Below are 19,495 nucleotides of genomic sequence, written 5' to 3'. Positions count from 1 at the left end.
TAATACAGTTGTGGCAGCATTTAACCTTTTCCAAAACATTAAGTCTAATTTGGGGGAGATTAACTTTTTATTGGGATTCATGTGGATGAAGCATGGTACTGCATGCCCTCCACTCCAGGTGCTCCTCTTACCTGACCATTTTTGTTTATGGTGGGGGGTTTGTTTTTTTTTTGATTTTTTTTTAATAAGCAAAACAGACGACCTGACTGGGTAGCTTAGTTAGTTAGAGCTTTGTCCCAATATGCCAAGGTTGTGGATTTGATTCCCAGTCAGGGCACAAATAAGAATCAACCAATGGCCCTGGCTGGTTTGCTCAGTGGGTACAGTGTCTGAGGACTGAAGGGCCCCAGGTTCTATTCCCGTCAAGGGCACATGCCCGGGTTGCAGGCTCTATCCCCAGTGGGGGGGCAGGCAGAAGGCAACCAATCAATGATTCTCATCATTGATGTTCCTGCCTCTCTCCCCCTCTCCCTTCCTCTCTAGAATCAACCAATGAATGCATAAATCAGTGGAACAACAAATTGATGTTTCTCACTCCCTCTCCTCCCTCTTCCTCTCTTCCCTCTAAAATCAATTAAAATAAGCAAAACAAGAAGAAACGGCTCAGAAAAGTGTAGCACATGTGCTGCCTCCCAGGACTACGTAAGCGGAGCACGGACAGCTTTCGAACACGGGGCAGGTGCCGCCTGTTTTCATTTGGAAAGATCTGTTTGGGGCATCCTGCAGGTCTGAGCAGTCCTGTGGAAAGCTCTGTCCCCGCACGGACCTCCATGGGCACTGAAAGGACACCTGGAGCCCTACTGTGTGCTCCTTGCCCACTTTTCGGCCTGGTCAAACTATGTTGGCAGATACCAAGGTAAGCACCTCACGCACAGTTCCTAATCCCACCTGAAGGTCATCCTGAAATGCACCGTCTGTGGCCCCACGGAAAGCTAGCTGAGGAGGGTGAGAATTAGCAGCACCACTCGGCACTTGAATACAGAGCCAGGTGTTTAGGTTCAGAAAAGGGAGGGCAAGCGAGGGAAGGGAGGAAAGAGCCAGTAAACAGGTGCTCGGCTCCCTGACGCACAGCTGTGCGGAGGCCGTGCGCGCTGCTCTGTTTCCTCCTCCCACTTGGCGTCTGGCTCTGACCTCAGGTCCTGGCTGCCCGGGGGTTTGGGTGCAGCACCGGCGTTTCTTAGCCAAGCAAACCCCGTTCCTATAGACAGTGGAGCACGTCCTTTGCTAAGAACATGCTTTACGGGGTTAGGTCCGTCTCGTTGGGATACAGATGCTGGGACGTCTGTGCCCTGGGCCAGGCCTGACGATGCATCTCCAGCTCAGGTGCATGCCGACCTGCCCGCGGGAGCTGGCCGCTAGAGGGAGCACCACGTGCCGGAAGCCCGGGCGGAGGCCCAGCAGGTGCAGTGATGCCTCCTGGGAAGCCGGGATCCAGAGTGGCCAGGGCCCACCCACAGCGGGAAACCCGGGCCTCCCGAAGAGGCTTGGAAAGCGCTGCCTTCCAGTCGCTCTCCGGACACAGGACCAGCCCTGGGGTGAGTGAGCAACGGTCCGCGTTGACTGTGTTTCCGAGAGAAGAGCAAAAGCCTGCAGGTGTCCTGTAACTGCAGGAGGAGAGGAGGGGGAGGGGAGCTCCTCCCTCTCCTGGCCTGGGTCCTCCCTGTCCCCTCTTCCAGTCCTGGCAGTGGTCGGTCAGCTTGGGGAGAGAGGACGGCCACCGTGTGGGCGTGCTGAAGCTCTGCTGTGAGTCCTGTTAGCCACCGAAGGCCTGGTCCCTCCTGGGGAGAGAGCATTTCCCTCCGAGGTGCGCGGACGTGGGGACGGGGTCACCCTCACAGGGGCAGCGAAGAGTGGGCCCTGCTTGTGGTCGGAGTTGGTAGACGGCAGGCTGTGTGCGTGGTCACATGGTCCGCCCTGTGGCCGGGCCCCTGGGGGAGGACACCTGCCTCCCAGGCCACGTCAAACCCGGTGGGTCTCCTCCCATCGGCAGGTGGAGAACGACTGTTGCGTTGGGTGGTGGTAAGGCTGAAATCTCTCTTCTTACCTGTTTATAAACCTTTGGGCTTTTTTCCTTCTCTGGATTGCTTTTGTCCTATCCTTTGCCCATTTTTTTTTTTTTTTTTTTTTTAACAGTGCGTCCTTTTTTTTTTTTTTTTTTTAATTGTAGACATTATTTCCTCTGGATGACAGTCTTTAAACGTGTGTTTCACTGTATTTATGTTGTCTTTTTTTTTTATAAAACTCAAGTATTTTGATATGGAATAAACTCAAGTATATTTTGATATACTCAAAAGCAATCTCCTCCCCACCCCCCCTTATGGCCAACACGAAACCTCACAGGAAAGATGGGTTGTGCTTGGGGACATGAGGGGGGCCCTGGCAAATCCAGTGAGCTCTGAGGAAGGTCCCGGGACAAGGCAGGCAGGCCCCGTCCATGGCGACTGGCAGGAAGTGGAGAAGACAGGAGCCACTGGAATAGCCCAGGGCAGGGTGAGGAGCTGCTCTGGAGGCAGAACAAGGTGCTGGGCACGTGGCGGGGGGGGGGGGGGGGGGGGGGGGGGGAGGCATCTCTAGAGATAGAGCGAGTGCTCTCGGAGACACAGAGGCAGGCTGGTTCCGGGGGTGTCCAAGGCCCTCAGTGCAGAGAGGCCAGCTGTGTGCTTGCTGCTGAAGGGCTTCCCTTTACACGGGCGTTTCCAGGCCCGGGGTGAAGGCAGACGCTGTCTCCAGGCCAAGTCGAGAGCTTTCTCGTGTATGTTTTTAAAAAGCAGAGCCTGGCCGGTGTGTCTCAGGGGTTGTGCGTTGACCTATGAACCAGTTCGATTCTCAGACAGGGCACATTTAGTTGCAGGCTTAGTCCCCAGCAGGGCGTGCAAGAGGCAGCCGATCCTGACACTCTCATCATTGATGTCTCTCTCTCTCCCTCTCCCTTCCTCTCTGAAATCAATACAAACAGATTTTTAAAAAAGTAAAAGCAGTGGGTGAGGGGTCAGGTGCTGGCTCTGCAGGCAACTCGAGGCAAAAACCCAGGGCTGTTACTGGTTGCGATGGGAGGAGGGCAGTGGGCTCTGCTACGGAGTCAGCACACGGGGCGGCAGCTTCCAGCCAGGGCCACGCTAGGGCCGCCGAGGCCGAGAGGCCCGGAAGGGGTGGGGAGAGGTGTGGGCACCTGCGTGGAGCAGTAGCAATCGGGAACCTACAGGCCTCACCTGTCAGGTCATGGAGCCTCTGGCAGGAATTCTTACTATTGGGGTGGGCCCCACCTCCCTGAAGGGCCCCTGGGTACCCCTCTGCCCAGCCGCCACCTGGATCTTCACTGGGCTCCCGGCCAGAAAGCCACTGTCGGCCTCTTTCTAGACCGGAAGGGTGGTGCAAAGCTGTCAGCGGGAGCCATGCCACGGGCTCCTGTGTGATTAGTCCTTCTCTGAGTTAATAGCATAAGGGCTCTGTGATCGGAAGACAAAGCGTTGCTTACAGTCGGAATACCCTGTAGTGGGGCCACGGGGTCAAATGGGAGTTCCACGTTTAACTTGAACCTCCATACTTCTGTTTGTTTTCCACGGTGGCTACGCCAGTCTCATTCCCACGAGGGTTCCCTCTTCTCCACCTCCTCGCCAGCACTTGCTTGTTGATTTGACAGCCATTCTGACAGGTGTGGGGTATTTGACAAGTGTGGGGTATCTCATGGTGGTTTTAATGTACATTTCCACAATGACTGGTGATGTTGAGCGTCTTTTTGTATGTCTGTTGGCCATCAGTCTGTATGTCTTCTGTTTATTTATTTATTTGAGGGGTAGGGGCATTTTTTATTAGTGCATTCCACAGAAGTATTGAACAGCATTGCTTAAGATTTTGTCAAAATTCATCATACTGGTATCAGCAGAGTTGATCCTAGAACCCATGCACTTTAATTTATTTATTATTAATTTATTTATTTTTGAGTTTCCTTTCTGGGCCAACAGTACTTTTGAGACCCAACTTTAACAAATAGTTCCTTATGTGTACATGTCAGCAGTGATATTTCAGTTCTGGATGGTGGACAAATGGTGGTAATGCAGGTCTGACCCTCTCTGGTTTGGTCCCGGGCAACCTGCAGTGACACACAGCTGCTGACGGCTGGTATGGGAAGGCGACGTCACTGCTTCTCTTCTGTCTTCATGGCTGAGGCACTCCTGTCAATTCCTCTCTGTTGCAGGAATCCACATGGTTTTGGAGTTGTTTTCTGAAAAAATACAAACATATTCTCGACCAAAAGTTAATAAAGGAATATTTTCTATAAATTTGACTTGGGATCCTTTTTTCATTTTTTGCCCAAATGATTTTCCTCTGGCTTGTTTGTATGTCCTCTTTGGAGAATTGTTTATTCCGGTTCTCTGCTCACTTTTAACTGGATTGCTTTTTTAAGATCAGGAACAAGAGAAGGATTTCTCTGCTCACACAGAGTTCCTTTGAGTTCCTTTGGAAATTAACCTCCTATAGGATGTATCATTGGTGAAAAGTTTTTAGTTGATGTGGTCCCATGTTAATTCTTTCCTGCATTTCCCTTGCCCAAGGAGACATACAAAAAAAAAAGTTTACTAAGACCGATGTCAGAGAGTTGACTGCCCATGTTTTCTTCTTGGAGTTTATGGCTTCAGGTCTGACATTGAAGTATTTAATTTCTTTCTTCAATGTCTTAATGTTTTCTGTGTACCAGTCTTTCACCTCCTTGGTTAAATGTATTACTAGGTATTTTATTCTTTTTGATTCATTTGTAAATGGAATTGTTTTCTTAATTATTTTTTTCTGATAGTTTGTTATTGGTGTATAATATTTTATTTTTGCATCCTGCTACTTTGCTGAATTCATTTATCAGTTCTAATAACTTTTGGTGGATTTTTTAAGATTATTTTTACATAGTATCATGTCATCTGCAAATAATGATAGTTTTTCTTTCCAATTCAGATGTCTTTTGTTTATTTACTTTTGACTAATTACTGTGGCTAGGACTTCCAATACTTATGTTGAATGAAAGTGGTGAAAGTGGCCCTAGCTGGTTTGGCTCAGTGGATAGAGCATCAACCCAGGGATGGAGGGTCCCAGGTTTGATTCGATGTTTCTCCAGCTCTGTCTTTCCCTCCCTTCCACTCTCTTTAAAAATCAATGGGAAAATATCCTCAGGTGAGGATTAAAAAAAAAAAAAAGTGGTGGTGAAAGTGGAAATCCTTGTCTTGTTCCTGATCTTAAAAAGCTTTCAGCTCTTTACTATTGAGTATAATGTTAGCTGTGGGTTAATCATACATGGCTTTTTTTGCTTGTTTAAAGTATTACATATGTCTCCTTTCCTCCGATTGAACCATGTATGTCTTTATTATGTTGAGGTATGTTCCCTCTCTCCCCACTTTGCTGAGAGTTTTTACCATAAGAGAATGTTGAATTTTGTCAAATGCTTTTTCTGCATCTATTGATATGATCGTGTGGTTTTCATCCTTCATTTTGTTATTGTAATGTATCACATAAATTAATTTGCGGATACTGTACCCACCTTGCATCCCCGGAATAAATCCTACTTGATTATGGTGTATGATCTTTTTAATGTATTATTGGATTTGGTCTGCTAGCATTTTGTTGAGGATATTTGCATCTATGTTCATCGGGAATATTGGCCCATAATTTTCCTTTTTACAGTGTTTCTGTCTGGTCTTGGTGTCGGTAATACTGGCCTTTGAACTCAGGATCTGGGAGGTTGCTTGCCTCCATTTCATTTAGTCCTCTTTCTGGAGGTTTCTCCTGTCCTTTCGTTTGGGGCCTGTTTCTCTGTCTCTCTCTGCTTCTGTGTATTATGGAGGCCTGCTCTGTCTCCCAGTCTTGATGGGTGGCTTTATGTAGTTGATGCCTTGTGGGGCTCAGTGGTGGGCGCAGTCTCCCTGACCCTGAGCGGGGTGCTTGGGGAATGCCCCTGGTGTGGGTCCTGCTGTAGTGAGCCTCAGGCTCTGAGCTTCCTGGACGCCTGTGTCTTTGCCTCACCTTGTCCCTGGGTGGTGTACATCCTCAGGCTGGCTGGCTATGAGGACTGACCCTGACCACAGCATATGAGCTGCTGTGGGGTGTTGAGCACATGAAGTGAAATAGGCCCCTGAGCCACACGATCCAGTCTCTTCCCATGATTCTAAGCTGCTCAGAGCCCTACATCTGCACAAAAGAGCCTGTGCATTGACCCTGTAAGAGAGCAGCTCGTGAGGGCCTGGTGCCTGCTAAGGTCACCCTTTGGGGTACCATTGGTGGAGCTAGCTGGTCATGGGATAGTGTGGTCTGAAGCCAGCTCCTGGATGTTGTTTCTGGGGCCTCGTGGAAGGACTCTGGTTCAGGCCAAAGTGAGCCACTGCCTGCAACTGGCCCTGAACTGCCTGTTTGAGCTACAAAGTGGAACACGGGCCTCTCAGCAAAAGCCTCGGTGCCCAAGGCCGCGGGGCCTGCAGTCTGTGGTGGGGCAGGGTCTCCGGGAGCTGTCAGGGTGAGACATGGCCACGTGGAGGGGGCACTCTGCATCTGGGCAGCGGCCCGGCCTCTCTAGAGCCACAGTCCCTGAGCCACACGATCCAGTCTCTTCCCATGATTCTAAGCTGCTCAGAGCCCTACGTCTGCACAAAAGAGCCTGTGCATTGACCCTGTAAGAGAGCCCCTGGGTCCCAGCAGGCTCCCGTCTCCCTCAGAGAAACTCCCCACCAGTCGCACAGCCACCAGCTGTTAGGCGGGCTCCTCCTGCCTCTGGGCTCTGGGCTGGGGGGCAGGGCAGGGGGCTGGGATCCTCGCTCCTCAGGGGGATCCTGTGCGGCTGAGACATCTCACAGCGGCACGTGGGCCCGGGCCAACCCTGTGTGTCAGCGCGGCACCTTTGTAAGCCCGTGGCCGTCGTCTCCCGTCCAGCTAGCCTCCGGTTGCAGGTTCTAACGTTCAGGTGGAATTCCGCTTTGGTGCTGGGCAGGAGGTGAGTGTAGCTTCCGCCTACTCCACCGCCATCTTTTAATACGGTTGTACATTGTAACATGATCGCCATTACAGCCACACTTAACTACCTTACCATCTTGCACAATTATCCTCTTTAGTGGTTGGAATCATTGTTAGCTTCTACCCAAGTTTGATGACTGCAGTACAACAGGTCTCTGTCATTGTACTGGGCATTACATTTCTATGGCTTATTTCCTAGCTGCAAGTTTGTAGCCTTAAATAACATCAATCTTACCCCCCATCTCTGGGTGTTTTAAGATTATGACTCCCCCAAACCTTCAATTAACTAAACCTCCTTACAGAATGTCTGAAGGGACGAATGCCATAGGCGTTAGACCAAGTCACCCACAGATGTGTCCCCTCACTTTGTAAGACCCACTAAATCAGCGGTCGCCAACCCTTCGGACCTCATGGACCCCCAGTAGGCGGCCGCTGCTCTAAATAACTGGCCCAGTGTTGGAGACTCAACAAGGAAGTTTAAATTCTCTAGCCAAATTCACAGGAGAGGTGTCTACACCAACGTCAACACTCTGTGTGGTTCCTGGGTTAACACAATAGTTACTGTCCGTTCACCCTTATGTGCTTCCTCAGAGCCATATCCTAACCACTGGGGGCACGAAGCGTCAACTGGTCCCGCCTTCCCCGTAGACGGACAGCACACGACTGTCCTGACGCCCTGGGAACTCGGCCATCAGAGCCCGCTCTGAACCTGTGCACGAGCCCCTGGTGTGTGAGCGTGCACCGTCCCGCCCGCCCACGTCCCTCCCCTCGGGAAGTTGCCCGCGCTCCGTCAACTTGCTCTGAAAGCCAGTTAACCAGCGAGTCTCACCAGGTAACTACGCTTCTCCGGAGGATGCCGAACACTTCAGCCTGCCTCCGAAAAGTCTTCCGTCCTTACATCTATGTTTCCCCAAACCCTGCGTAACGGGTGGCAGCGTCTGGCCCACAGGCCGTGTAAGGCCCACGGAATCCTTGGGCCCTGCCAAGGCATCGGGTGAGTGAATGAAACGTTTGACCAAACAGAGCAGCTGCTTTTCAAGTTGGTGTTTTGTTCGGCCTGGGAATGACCTTATAAAGACCCCCATGAGCCTTGGCAGAGAAAGGCGCCCCCCTCCTTCCCACCCCGTTACTCCGCAGGCTCCGCGGTCGGCTCTGACCCAGGCCCACTCTGGCTGACCAGCACGCTCTGCCACCACAGCAGGCAGCTCAGCTCGTTCTTCTGAACCAGACACACAACCTGCCTGCTGGGCTCGGCAGCTTCTGGAAGGTACGGGGCATCATCTCCGGTTGCCGAGCTGCCCTCTTGGTTTGGACCTGATGGTGTCAGCAGTGGCTGCCCTTACCTGAGCGGCAGTTGAGCCGGTTCTGTGCTACCGTGTGCGTAGCTAGTTAGCTCCCTCCCGTTCACGCTGGGCACAGCGAGCGGGCTTGCTGCTCCTGCCGCGGAGCGCGATGCTGCGGACCCTCCCGCAGCCGCAGACGGCTGTACCAACCATCTCGGTGCCCACAGCCTCCCGGGCACCCACACGCTGAGCCCTTACGTAACAGAGACACTGGGCTCACGGATGGCGCCTGGGAGTCACCTATAGCACAGTGGTAGCTCTTACCATTTTCCAGGCGATTCTATTTCCTAGACGTGAGGCTGGATGTCAGGCTGGGACAGTCCCGAAACCAAGTGTCCTGTCATCGAGGTGCTGAGTGCTTCCTGATAGAATGTACTTAGAAAACAGCAACAGCCTCGATTATCGTACACAAATTAATATAACTTTATTGGGTGGAAAACGGGGAAAGAAAAAGATGGGTGGCTTTGTATTGATTGTCGAGAGTTCTTAAAGGGAGAAACTCGGGTCCAATCTTCAGCCCCTGGACGGCGTGCCGGGGCCGTGGCAGCAGGCCAGCCCGGCGCGGCCTCGGTCCCCGCGTGGCTGTGGTGCGGCTCCTCCGCGGTCAGGGCGTCACTTCCTCTCCAGCTCAGGATGGTACTTCTTGGGCATAAGCCGAAGGTTCTGTTTGTTCTCCCACCGGTGCAGGATAGACTGGGTGGCGATGGCGTCGTGCCTCTGGTCTTGGTCCTGGTGGGAAGAGATCACACCCAGCACTGCTCAGACTCTGTCTCGTTTATTCTCCAAGGTGGTGCTATCCTGGGCAGTGGGGGAGGTGGGACTTCTGGGAAAAGTTTAGTCCCCCTGCTTTTCTTGGAGTTTAGAGAAAGCCACAGATTAGAGAGAGGAGCTGATGGAGAGCTCTGTGGTGAGAAACTAAGAGCTGCTGAGACAGCCACGCCGAGATGCCCACCTCTTCCCAGCACCTGCTCTCCTGGGGGAGTCTCTGCAGCCGGTTTTTTGTCAGCTCCAGCTGCAGGCCGTCGAATCTGCACTTAAACCAGCGGTGAGCCTCTTCCAGGTTGGCTGTTATCTGAGCACAGAATGTTATGGTTAAAGTGACAGTAACAGGCGTTTCTGTGTGTTAGTTCAGGAGACTTTCCTTGGAACTACAAGACCCTAACCTGACTGTGCGGTCCTGGACCTGAGAGCATTGCACACCTGCACTAGGTGGGATGGTCATTCCCAAGGAGTAGCGAGTGCAGGCGGGCCTGCTGCTGCTCACGCCCTGCTCAGTGCTTCCTGCATGTGGATGAAGGCAAGACAGAAGCCGAGAGAAAATAAGAATGACGTCCAAGATGACGCTCAAGGTTAAAATTTCAAGCCATGCTTTGAAATTTAGACTTATTTTTTAAGACTAAATAGTTCTCCCAAAGTCCCTAAACTGTAAAGCCTGGATTTCTCTGTTGTGCTTTATGAAAGTAGTAGAATGAATTACTGGGAAATGGGACCAGCTTACTGTATGTATTTTTTTATTTCCTTTCTCAGAAATACCTAGACTTTAGCTCAGAAGCACACACGTCCACATTGTCTTCGTCAGAGCAAACAGTCCCTCGGACAGTCTGTCTTTGAAGATGAACTGGAAGCCGTGTTCACTTATTTGACAGATACTGGCTGAGTGCTTACACGTGCCTGGCACTTGTCTGAGGATTTGGACACTTCGGTATTTTGAAGGCAGAGCCAACAGATGTGAATTTACAAGAAGGAGCTTCACACAAGGGCGGAACCTCTCCTCTAGGACGAAAAGCGAAATGACTGTTCCCCTTGGACTGCTCCGTGGGCAGCATTTCGTCTGATGCTGAGCTCCGAGCGGCCCTTTCTCTCTTGCCTGGGAAGGCAGGTGCGTGAGAGCAGGCTCTGGCTCGTTCCCCCGCTCCCGCCTGGCGCCTGCGTGGTCCTCAGCAATGGGCCTTGTCCTGCGGTAGCCAGTGGGCAGGTGCAGGACAGAGAGCTCCCCGCGGTGTGAGCGCTGAGAAAGCCACAAAGCTAAGGCATTTTCCAGGTCTGTGTGTGTCCTGGTGACAGTGACAGTCCCGCCCCCCGAAGCAAACCGAACCCCACCTTTCTCCAGCACTTCTACCAGGAGTGGAAGAAAGATGCTTGGAATGGCATTGTGCATCCTGTCTCCTCCTGCATGGCGAACGAGAAGGCAGCTAGCATGGATTGACACTTACGCTGAGCCATCTATCACTAACAGAGCAGAAGGCGTAACCCTGGCCCGCACGGAGGCGCTCGCAGCAGAGGCAGCCTCCTAGGCACCTGGGGGCCCCGTTGGCATCCTCTCAGCTGTGTCGCAGGCCACAGTTTCTAATTCCATCTGATTTAACGCTAAAGAAGGGGAAATCGTGGCCAACTGAAAGCGCATCACGTGACACCTTCAGCTTAAGAATCTCTGGAAGGTGAGGGTGGAGATGGGAGACTCGTGATTTCTAAGATCCTTTCCAGCTCTAAAACGTATGACTTTAAATCCCTTCCATAAGCCAACGGGAGATATTAGGGGAAGCAGCTCCCGAGTTAGGAGGCTGCTTCTCGCCTCCAGGTGGAGACGGAACAGAGCTCCCTCGCTGGTGGGCGTCACACAGCGAAGCGTTCAGCCCTCCGGCCGGCCTCCCTTCTCGCTGGGGGAGGGGCTTGGACCTCGGCTTTCTAGTCTTTCTCCTCGGGACCCACCATCTCAATCTAAAAGCAATTCCTGCGGCATGACGGAGCCAGCCTGAGCGGCGGCTCCTGCCTGCTGACGCCTCACGTGGGGGACGGAAGGAAGGGCTAGCTGACTCCGGTGTGCGGCAGGTGGCTGTGTCGGCCCTGCCTTACCTGTTCCGATTCCACACTGGCTTCTTTCAGTTTACTCTCCGTCACTTCCTTACATTTCTTCAGGTGTCTGACTGTTTCCTCCAACTCCTGAAAAGGTGACACCCAGATTTTTTTACAAAGTTCCAATGGACCGCATCAAACAAAAAGCGTCCACCTTGGACTAAGTGAGCAATCGAACCACGGAAGTGCACCTTCTGCCTTCAGGCCCTGCTCAGCTCACCCTCCCGTGCACACATGCGCACATGATCACAACTGGTCCTGAGCACGGTTCTCCTGAACGAAGGGGCTAGCTCTCTCCAGGGCTGGAGGGCTACTTCTCATGGAGGGTCTGCTGGAGGACAGGAGCTCGATACCTCCCCAGGCCCCCCTCGAGGACGTGATGCTCAGCTCTGCCTTAGGGTGAGAGCAGCTCAGGTCCTGGGACAGCAAAGGAGCACCTGGGCCACAGGGAGGAGCCACGGGCACAAAGTCCCCGCCAACAGGGCACTCAACTCAGAAATCTGACTGCTCGACTTGCACCTTGACAGGTGAGCGTTAGTCACTGAAAAAGCGAAAATGGGGCGCATGTGCCATAGCTGAAGCCAGGCTTCTCCCTAGACCAGTGGTTCTCAATCTTCATAATGCCAAGACCCTTTAATACAGTCCCTCATGTGGTGACCCCCAACCATAACATTACTTTCGTTGCTACTTCATAACTGTAATTTTGCTAGTTATGAATTGTAATGTAAATATCTGTTTTCCGATGGTCTTAGGCCCTACAGCAACAGTTCTCAACCTGTGGGTCGCCTATGACCATCGGAAAACACAGATATTTACATTACGATTCGTAACAGTAGCAAAATTACAGTTATAAAGTAGCAATGACAATAATGTTATGGTTGGGGGTCACCACCACATGAGGAATTGTATTAAAGGGTTGTGGCTTTAGGAAGGTTGAGAACCACTGCGCTAGACACTGTGACCCTAGACTCGGTGCAGATGACCACCTGTCAGCCTCTCCCCTGCAGGGTCCAGGAAACCCGGGTGCTCTGATACTGGGTGCTCGGACCCCTGAGCCGAGTCTGACCTACCTGGCATCGGTGCTCCAGCTCCTGCCTCAGTTTCCGCTCCGCCTCCAGGCGCAGCTCCTGCTGCTTGTTCCGCGCCGAGGTGTCGTACTGGCTCTTGGCCAGCAGCTGCATCTCCCTCTGCAGGTTCGTCATTTCAGACACAAATCTCTGGATGCTCAACGACTGGGGCACAGACAGGGAGACAGTTGGGTCCAAGTTTGGGGTTTGTGTGAAGGGTTAGCAGAGCCTAGAAATCACCTACCTGCTCATAGTTCTTCTTCTGGTACTGATCCTTAATCAGCTCCATTTGCCTCAATTCCATCTCTATTTGCTGAAAGTAAGCGGGAGACAGCACAGAGGGGTCAGTGGGAGAGCTGGCTCTTTGCCGATAGGGTGACAGAAAGAATCCCACGAGAGATCAGTCACTAGTCCTCCTGGGCGCTCCTCCCGCCCAGTCCCCGTGAAGGGCGGTGGGGAGCTAGGAGGCGACCCTGGCAGCTACAGAAACCACACTTGCACACGGCGGAATCGTGGCTGGAAGAGATGGTCCCCCAGGGCAACCTGCCTGTCCCGGGCCCAGCTGTCACTCGGGGAGCACGGGCTGGGAGTGCTCCGAAGCCGTCCTCCCCAGGTCTCAGAGAGACCAAGGAAGTGAGCAGACAGAGTGTCGTACCTTCATCCTCTCCACGTTCTGAGCAGCATTCGCCTTGGCCGACAAGTGGAGCTTGATTTGGGCCTTCTGGTTCTTGATCTTCTCCTTGCCGCTGGCCAGCAGCTTCTCCAGGTCCGTGAGCTTCTGCCGCAGATCCCGGTTGGTGCGTGACACCTCCACTGACCTGCAGTTGGCGTCCTCCAGGGCTCTCCTCAGCTGTGAACGCAGGAAGGTGACATCTTACCCCACTTAGGAGGAAGGCAATGCTCGCCTCTCTCCCTACATTGTGCTCTCTTTGAGCCTGTCTTTCAAAAGGGAAAGTCAGTGAGGTAATAGTAATAGTGCCTGATTAAGTAGGTGAGTGGAGGAACATGCTAAGGGATTTTCAGAATTTTTAACTTTAAAGAACACAGTCTTTGTTAGAACAGATAAACCATTTAAATGCAAGTTCAACACTTGCCCTCTTAAGAGCATGGCTTTGGAGTAAGACCTACGTTCAGGTACCAGCTCACCACTGACTCGCCAAGTAATTCTGGGTGATTAACCTCCCGAGGCCTCAGGTTCCTCACGGGAAGGTGTGTGACTGCCGACCGCCCAGGACAGTGCAGCAGCTCAGCAAGACGAAGCACAGAAGGCACTCAGGCCTGGCCACCATCACTGCTCAGGGGCATGACCAGGTCACATGATGCCCAGGACCCAGTGCATGTTTCATAGCCGAAGGGCTCCACCTGACCCTGACCCTGGTCCTGTGTCGACAAACACTGGGGACCTCAAAACCAAACTGACCAGGAGGAGCGGACATGGAGGTACCCTGCTTCCTCCCCAGAGCAAGAACTTTTCCCGTCCCTCCTCCTCTGACCAGCCCTTTCCAATCTCATGACATGAGGTCTCTAGGACTGTCCACTTTCTGCCTCACCTGGCCTGCGGACAGGCCACTGCCCACACCCCGCAGGCCCCTGCCCAGTGAGTGTCCCAACCCCCCGATGCCATGGACGTGCCCCTGCAGCTCTGCATCACATCCTTTCTCTGGAACACACTCAGCCCCTCTCATGTCAGACTCCCTTCCAAACCCCACGTCAAAAATATAAACCTGGGGACCTTGCCTCAGGTTCTGTACCAAAGGTCACAGGCAAGGCTACCCAGAATACACCACCCGCGCGGTCTACAGACTATTAATCATACTAGTCTCCATGGAGGCCAGCCTTTGAGTCCGAGCCCCGACTCCAAGGGCACATCCCTGGAGCCATTCACGTTCAAAGCGAGCACCCCTGGCAGGTCCCTCGCTGACAGGAGCGAGGCAGAGGCGGCTGTGACCTCAGGCACACAGAGCCTGCCGCTAACACCGCACTCCAGCTGCACCCAGGCTCTCAGTGAAGGCTGCTCCTGACTGAGGGACAGCCCTCGACTACCTACTGTTCACACAGACGCCCGGGAAGCTGCTGCATTTGACGGGCACTTCTGGGGGAGTAGCGGCTCAGCTTGGATCACGGCACAAACCAGCTGGCCGCAGGATGACTCCTCCCAGTCTTTCTCTGACGCCGCGACGCTCCTGTGTGGGTCTCGAGGATCCCGGCTCAGAAACGCGCCCAGACACCGGGGACCTCCTGCCTATGAGCCCCAGCAGTGCCCCTGGCACTGGAGTCCCTCTGAGCTCACACGCACGGCCACAGCTGCTCACCACCGAGCACACGTCCCCGAGACAAGGACATCGGAAAAGGAAGAAGAGGGACTGACTTAGAGATAACGGGAACCTAAGTCACAACTGTGAGTGCCGCCAAGAGCTTCGGAGAAGGACGCCAGGGCCTGTGACCATCACCGCGTCTTCTCCACGGCCGGCAGCGGGGAGCAGCACTAGAGCGAGACGTCTCTCCGGCGGGCCTGTGTCTGACCAAAGGAGGGACTGTTCAACAGGCCACAGGCCCAAAACGGAGTCATGTCCGCTGAGCTCGGTCACCAAACCACCACGCCATGACAGTTCTGGCTCTGCCAGAAGTAGACCTAACAAAGAACTACCGGCCTACACTAGTCAGGCCTGTAATCCACCTGCACACCTGCCGTGCCCAATGAAGTGACCTCGTAGGAGCCAACCTGCTTTTCTGCCTCTGACCCCCGGTCACCGCTCCCTCCTGCCCGCAAAGTCCTGCACGCCGCTCCTTGGAGCTCCTCTCGTCTGCAGATTGGATGCCCCGATTCAAATCAGTTTTCATTCACATAAACTCTTACATTTTTACGGTGCCTGTTTATCTTTTAAAATTACTTCAGTTATCTTACAGAGTTTCCCTCCACCTCAGTGCCCTCAGGTCAGTGCCACGGGATGTGCAGGAGGAAGAGGCACTGCAGGGGGAGAAGCTGGGCGGCGGCCCCTGTGCTGGCAGGCAGTCGGTGCTTGTACCTCTTCTCTGCACGAGCTCCTGCCTTCAGAGCCTCACCCTACGCCAGTGTTTCCAAACGTTTGACATATGGGTACGCCTTATATAATTTTCGTAACGCTGAGTTACGAAATGAGAATGTAGAATTAGGCGCAGCTAAGCACGGTACAGTGCATATCCCCACCACTCTTCCCGTACTAATGGGGGTACGCGTACCACACTTTGGGAAACACTGCCCTAAGCCAATGTCAACCCTTTACTGCACCTCCAGCGACCATCTGTTAGCCTGCCCTCAGCACCTCCGTCACAGCCTGTCTGAAGCTGGGTAATAACGTCTATGTGAGCATTTCCTGTGTCTACGCACCGGGATGAACACTTCACATGCATTTCCAGTTTAACCCTCACAACAAACCTGGAAAGTCAGCACAATGACTTCCATTTTGTCATTAGAGAAACTGAATGAGTTAGCCACGTGCACACAGTAGGTGGGTCACAGCTACTGAGAGGCAGAGCGAGGACTGAGTAGTGCACCCAGCCCGCACCCCCCTCCCCCGACAGCTCACCGGGGTCGCCCCGTGTCCTCCCGGTCTCCCACGTTCGCCATCCTGTTAGAAGGACTTACTGAACAACAATCTCTGACTAAAGGTGCCTTAATGTCAGTGCACCTTTTTATTTTCCACAGAATTTTCTTTTTATAACACTTATTATTTATACAGTGCTTTGCAATTTACAGAGCACTATTATAAAGAGTTGAAACCGATTTCATGAATGGTTTCAGTAAAATGCAATTGCTCAGTGCACTGACTGTGGCAAAATACAGACCAGCTACCCCAACCAAACCTCACAATTGTTTTAATTCCTCCCTCCCCTGTGCTCAGGATACAACACGCAGTGTCCGATGTCTCTGTGACAGCGGCTTTGTTACCTAACTGCACTCTGTCTCCCACAGAATCCCCTGCTGGGCCCTAACACCCAGAGCCCGGAGGCACTGCTCTAGTCTCCTACACCTGTCTCCAGCTTTTCTTCCTTTCTGCCGACTTCCCAGTGCGCTCAGACCGCCTTCCAAGAACTGTGCTCACACTCACCGCCTCCCCGTGCACGCCGCTTTCGCAGACATTTCCCAGTCTGCTCTGACTGAGAGAGACGTGTCCTTCTCCTGTGCTCACATGTCCTGCTCACGTGTCACCAAGCTTTGCTCGCCCTCTTACACGCGGCACCTGTCAGCTCTGCCGGTCTCAATCCTGTGTCCTTTGCTCACAGCAGCCTGCAGCCCAGACCTTCCTAACTTCAGATCCCTCAGCTCACACAGCCCCTGGCCTTTCCACCGGTCTCCTGTGGAGAGTGGCAACCACACTGACCAGGGTCAGTTAGCAATGACCATGGCTTCCCTGCGTCTCCGTGTGCCCCGAGGAGGGAGAGGACGGAGATGGTGACTGTGGCCGCTGGGGGCAGTGCCCTGACTCCCTCCCTCAGCTGGCACTCGCTGGTGGAAAAATGCCCACCCAGCTCCCTTCGCTGGCAGAGACACTATGAAAAGCAGGTTTTGTGTTAGTTTGCGCATCAGTCAGGGGGATTAAAAAAGCCGAAGAACTGTGCCAGGAGCTGGCGCCCCCTCAAGGCCCGCTCTGCCTGGCCCGTACCTCAGCCACCTCCCGCTGGCTCGCCTTCTTGGCGGTCTCTCTCTCGTTCTGAAACTGCTTTCTCAGAGATTCCATGTGCTCAGCGTGCAGCTCTGCTTCCATCTTAGATTCCTCGGTCATGCGCGCTCTGTTTGAAAAGGAGAGGGGAGAAATCACCTTTAAAATTCAGCTTAGGAGGGAGGGGGTCTCAGTGACAGATCAGCCACCGGTGAGTCTCATGGACCTGGAGCTCATTAAAAGAAGGCCTTACCTGCAGCGTACAGTCCTTCAGTGGAAAGAGGCCCAGCCAAAAGCACGAGACACGCTGGTTTTAACCAATAATCAGCATTACCCCGAATGTAACATGCGCAGTAGGAAAGGCACCTTCCCTGCTGTGTGCAGACCTGGGTGCGATGCCGCATGCTCACCAGCCGAGAGGAATGCAGACCTACGTGCACACGCTTCCCCTTGGTGTACCTCTCCATGGCACCACCACCTCAGTCACATTCACCTACACCGCTAGGACAAACCTGAGTGGCCTGGCCTCAAGTTGCTGGGTCTGACCTCATCATTTCAGGCCGAAACGAAGGCCATGACTGACATCTGCCTGGACAGACCCCCCTCCTGGTTGGGAAAAGTCCTCCCGGTTTCTGTCACTCCCTTTCCCAGCCATGCTCTGCAGGACACAAGCTTTTGTTAGAAAAGGGCTAGCAGGGACATGCAAGTGGCCCCTCTAACCAGTATCCGTGCCATTTTGGCTTGGTCTTTGCATGGAGAAGCAGCTTGATACCCGTCGAGGGCAGAGCTGGACGTAAGCGACCCAGGCAGCCAGTCCCTGCTGCCCAGCTGTGGGGCTCCGGGCAGGGCCCGCTGGAGCACCAGCTCCGCAGGGGGGAGATGTGAGCGTGTGAGTGAGCGGCACTGCCCCCCGGGCCCCGTGACGGCACTGCCCTTACTTGCAGGATTCCAAGTCCTGCCGCTCAAGTTCTTTGCAGTCCAGTCTCTCTTGGATGTGGTCAAGCTTTGCTTGCAGGTGGCCGTTTGTCTGGAGCGCTTGCTCCAGGCTCATCGCCAGTTTCCTGTTGTCTTCTCTCGAGACATCCAGAGCCTTCTGCAGGGGCTCCACCTGGAAGAGAAGTGGGTCTTCAAACCCTGTGACATACACACCGTCCACAGCACCGTGCAGCCACTCCCTGCCCTACATCAAGTGCCACCGAAACCACCCTTCGTTGGAATCAGCAGAGATTCCAGATGCCGGGAATACATGCGAGGGCTAGCGATGGACATTGCTTTGCAGCCAACCTGCTTCATCCTCCTTTTAAAGTCTTTAAATCACCCTTCCTGATCCCATGACCTTCTGGTCTCACTGCCTATAGAGGAGAGACCTGGCAACTGTTCCTGCATACCTTCCAGAAAAAGCTTATTCGTATGAAACATCCATGTGCAGTTTATACACATGCATATGTGTAGATACATTTGAAGGTGCGCACCACCTGTGAGCACACATATGAGGATGTGACCTCCTAGCAGTGGACTCACTCACTCCAGCTCCTTTTTTCTGTTGGTTAATCCTCACCGAAGGATATATTTCCATTGAGTTTTAGAGAGTGGAAGGGACGGGGAGACAGAGAGTGAAGAGAGAGAAAAACATCAACATGAGAAACAGACATCTACTAATGCCTCCGACATGCATCCTGACCGGGCCAGGGATGGAGCCTACAACTGGGTATGTGCCCTTGACCGGAATCGAACCCATGACCATTCATTCTGTGGGCTGATGCTCTACCCCGGCTAGGGCTCTAGCTACTCCTGCTGGAGGGTAAAGTTTTTCTCCAAGCTCTTTAACTTTTGCATATATTTACGCTGATAAATAAAAAGAATGCGAACCCTGTAAGGCAAAAAAGTACCAGGCATCATTTTGGTCCTGGATTCCTAATAAATGACTCCCTGTAAGACGGCAGGCCCATTTCCTATTTGTGGAATGTCACTGGTCAAAACTCAGACCTGAAAGAAAGGACATGTACCTGACTGTCCTACTCCATTTCTCCAAGAATGGAAGATGCCAGTAAAACCACACGTCAGCGTTCCCATTCACAACCCCGCCTCCACCCACCTCACTGCTGTGCTGGGCGTCCACCACCAGCATGCGGGCCTGCCACTGGTCCACTTCCGCCTCCAGCTTCTGCACCCTCTGCTGGTTGAGAGCCCTGGCAATGGAAGCACAGACAGTGACGAGAGAGAAGAGCCCCCAGGAGCGACACACTGGCTCACAGGGCCTTTTCCCAGGAAGCTCAGGGCACAGGTAGCAGGCTGCGGATCAGGATATCAGGGAGCTGGCTGAGCAACCAGGAGCCACAGCCTCTGGTGAAGAATGAAGGCTCCTACAGATGAGAAACTTCCCCACTTTGGGGCAGGTCTGGCTGGATACATTAAACCAGCAATTTTCAACCAATGGAACACAAGAATTTTTTGTTCTTTTTAAATTTTTATTTAAAAAATTTTTTTTGCACCACAGAATCTTTAAGACATGCCTATTTGGCCAGGGCACCGACCTCTTTTCCCTTAGAATGCCAATAAAACACTGTCAACAAGCAATACAAAATAGCTTTCTTATGTGAATGAA

General features: G+C 53.0%; 1 protein-coding gene across 5 annotated transcripts in view; it reads right to left on the bottom strand.

Annotated features, from left to right (window-relative positions):
* Positions 1–8,735: 8,735 nt before the first annotated feature.
* The window catches only part of CCDC150 (coiled-coil domain containing 150), a 40,264-nt gene continuing 29,504 nt past the window's right edge, over positions 8,736–19,495 (bottom strand). For 3 of the 5 annotated variants that reach the window (XM_084893141.1, XM_084893138.1, XM_084893139.1), the window contains 9 exons: positions 18,986–19,079; positions 17,829–17,998; positions 16,894–17,020; positions 12,906–13,100; positions 12,495–12,563; positions 12,254–12,415; positions 11,184–11,270; positions 9,283–9,402; positions 8,736–9,059 (listed from right to left, as the gene is read on the bottom strand). In XM_084893141.1, coding sequence (XP_084749267.1) covers positions 8,943–9,059; positions 9,283–9,402; positions 11,184–11,270; positions 12,254–12,415; positions 12,495–12,563; positions 12,906–13,100; positions 16,894–17,020; positions 17,829–17,998; positions 18,986–19,079 — 1,141 coding nt within the window. In that variant the 3' untranslated portion in view covers positions 8,736–8,942. Of the gene's footprint in view, positions 9,060–9,282; positions 9,403–10,430; positions 10,500–11,183; positions 11,271–12,253; positions 12,416–12,494; positions 12,564–12,905; positions 13,101–16,893; positions 17,021–17,828; positions 17,999–18,985; positions 19,080–19,495 lie in introns of all 5 variants that reach the window. The other 2 variants (XR_014795815.1, XM_084893140.1) reach the window with 2 other exon arrangements.

Source organism: Pipistrellus hanaki (assembly GCF_964339955.1).
Source record: "Pipistrellus hanaki genome assembly, chromosome: 8".
NCBI lineage: Eukaryota > Metazoa > Chordata > Mammalia > Chiroptera > Vespertilionidae > Pipistrellus > Pipistrellus hanaki.
The sequence above is the reverse complement of the archived record's forward strand: the minus strand, read 5'-3'. Positions and strand labels throughout refer to the sequence as shown.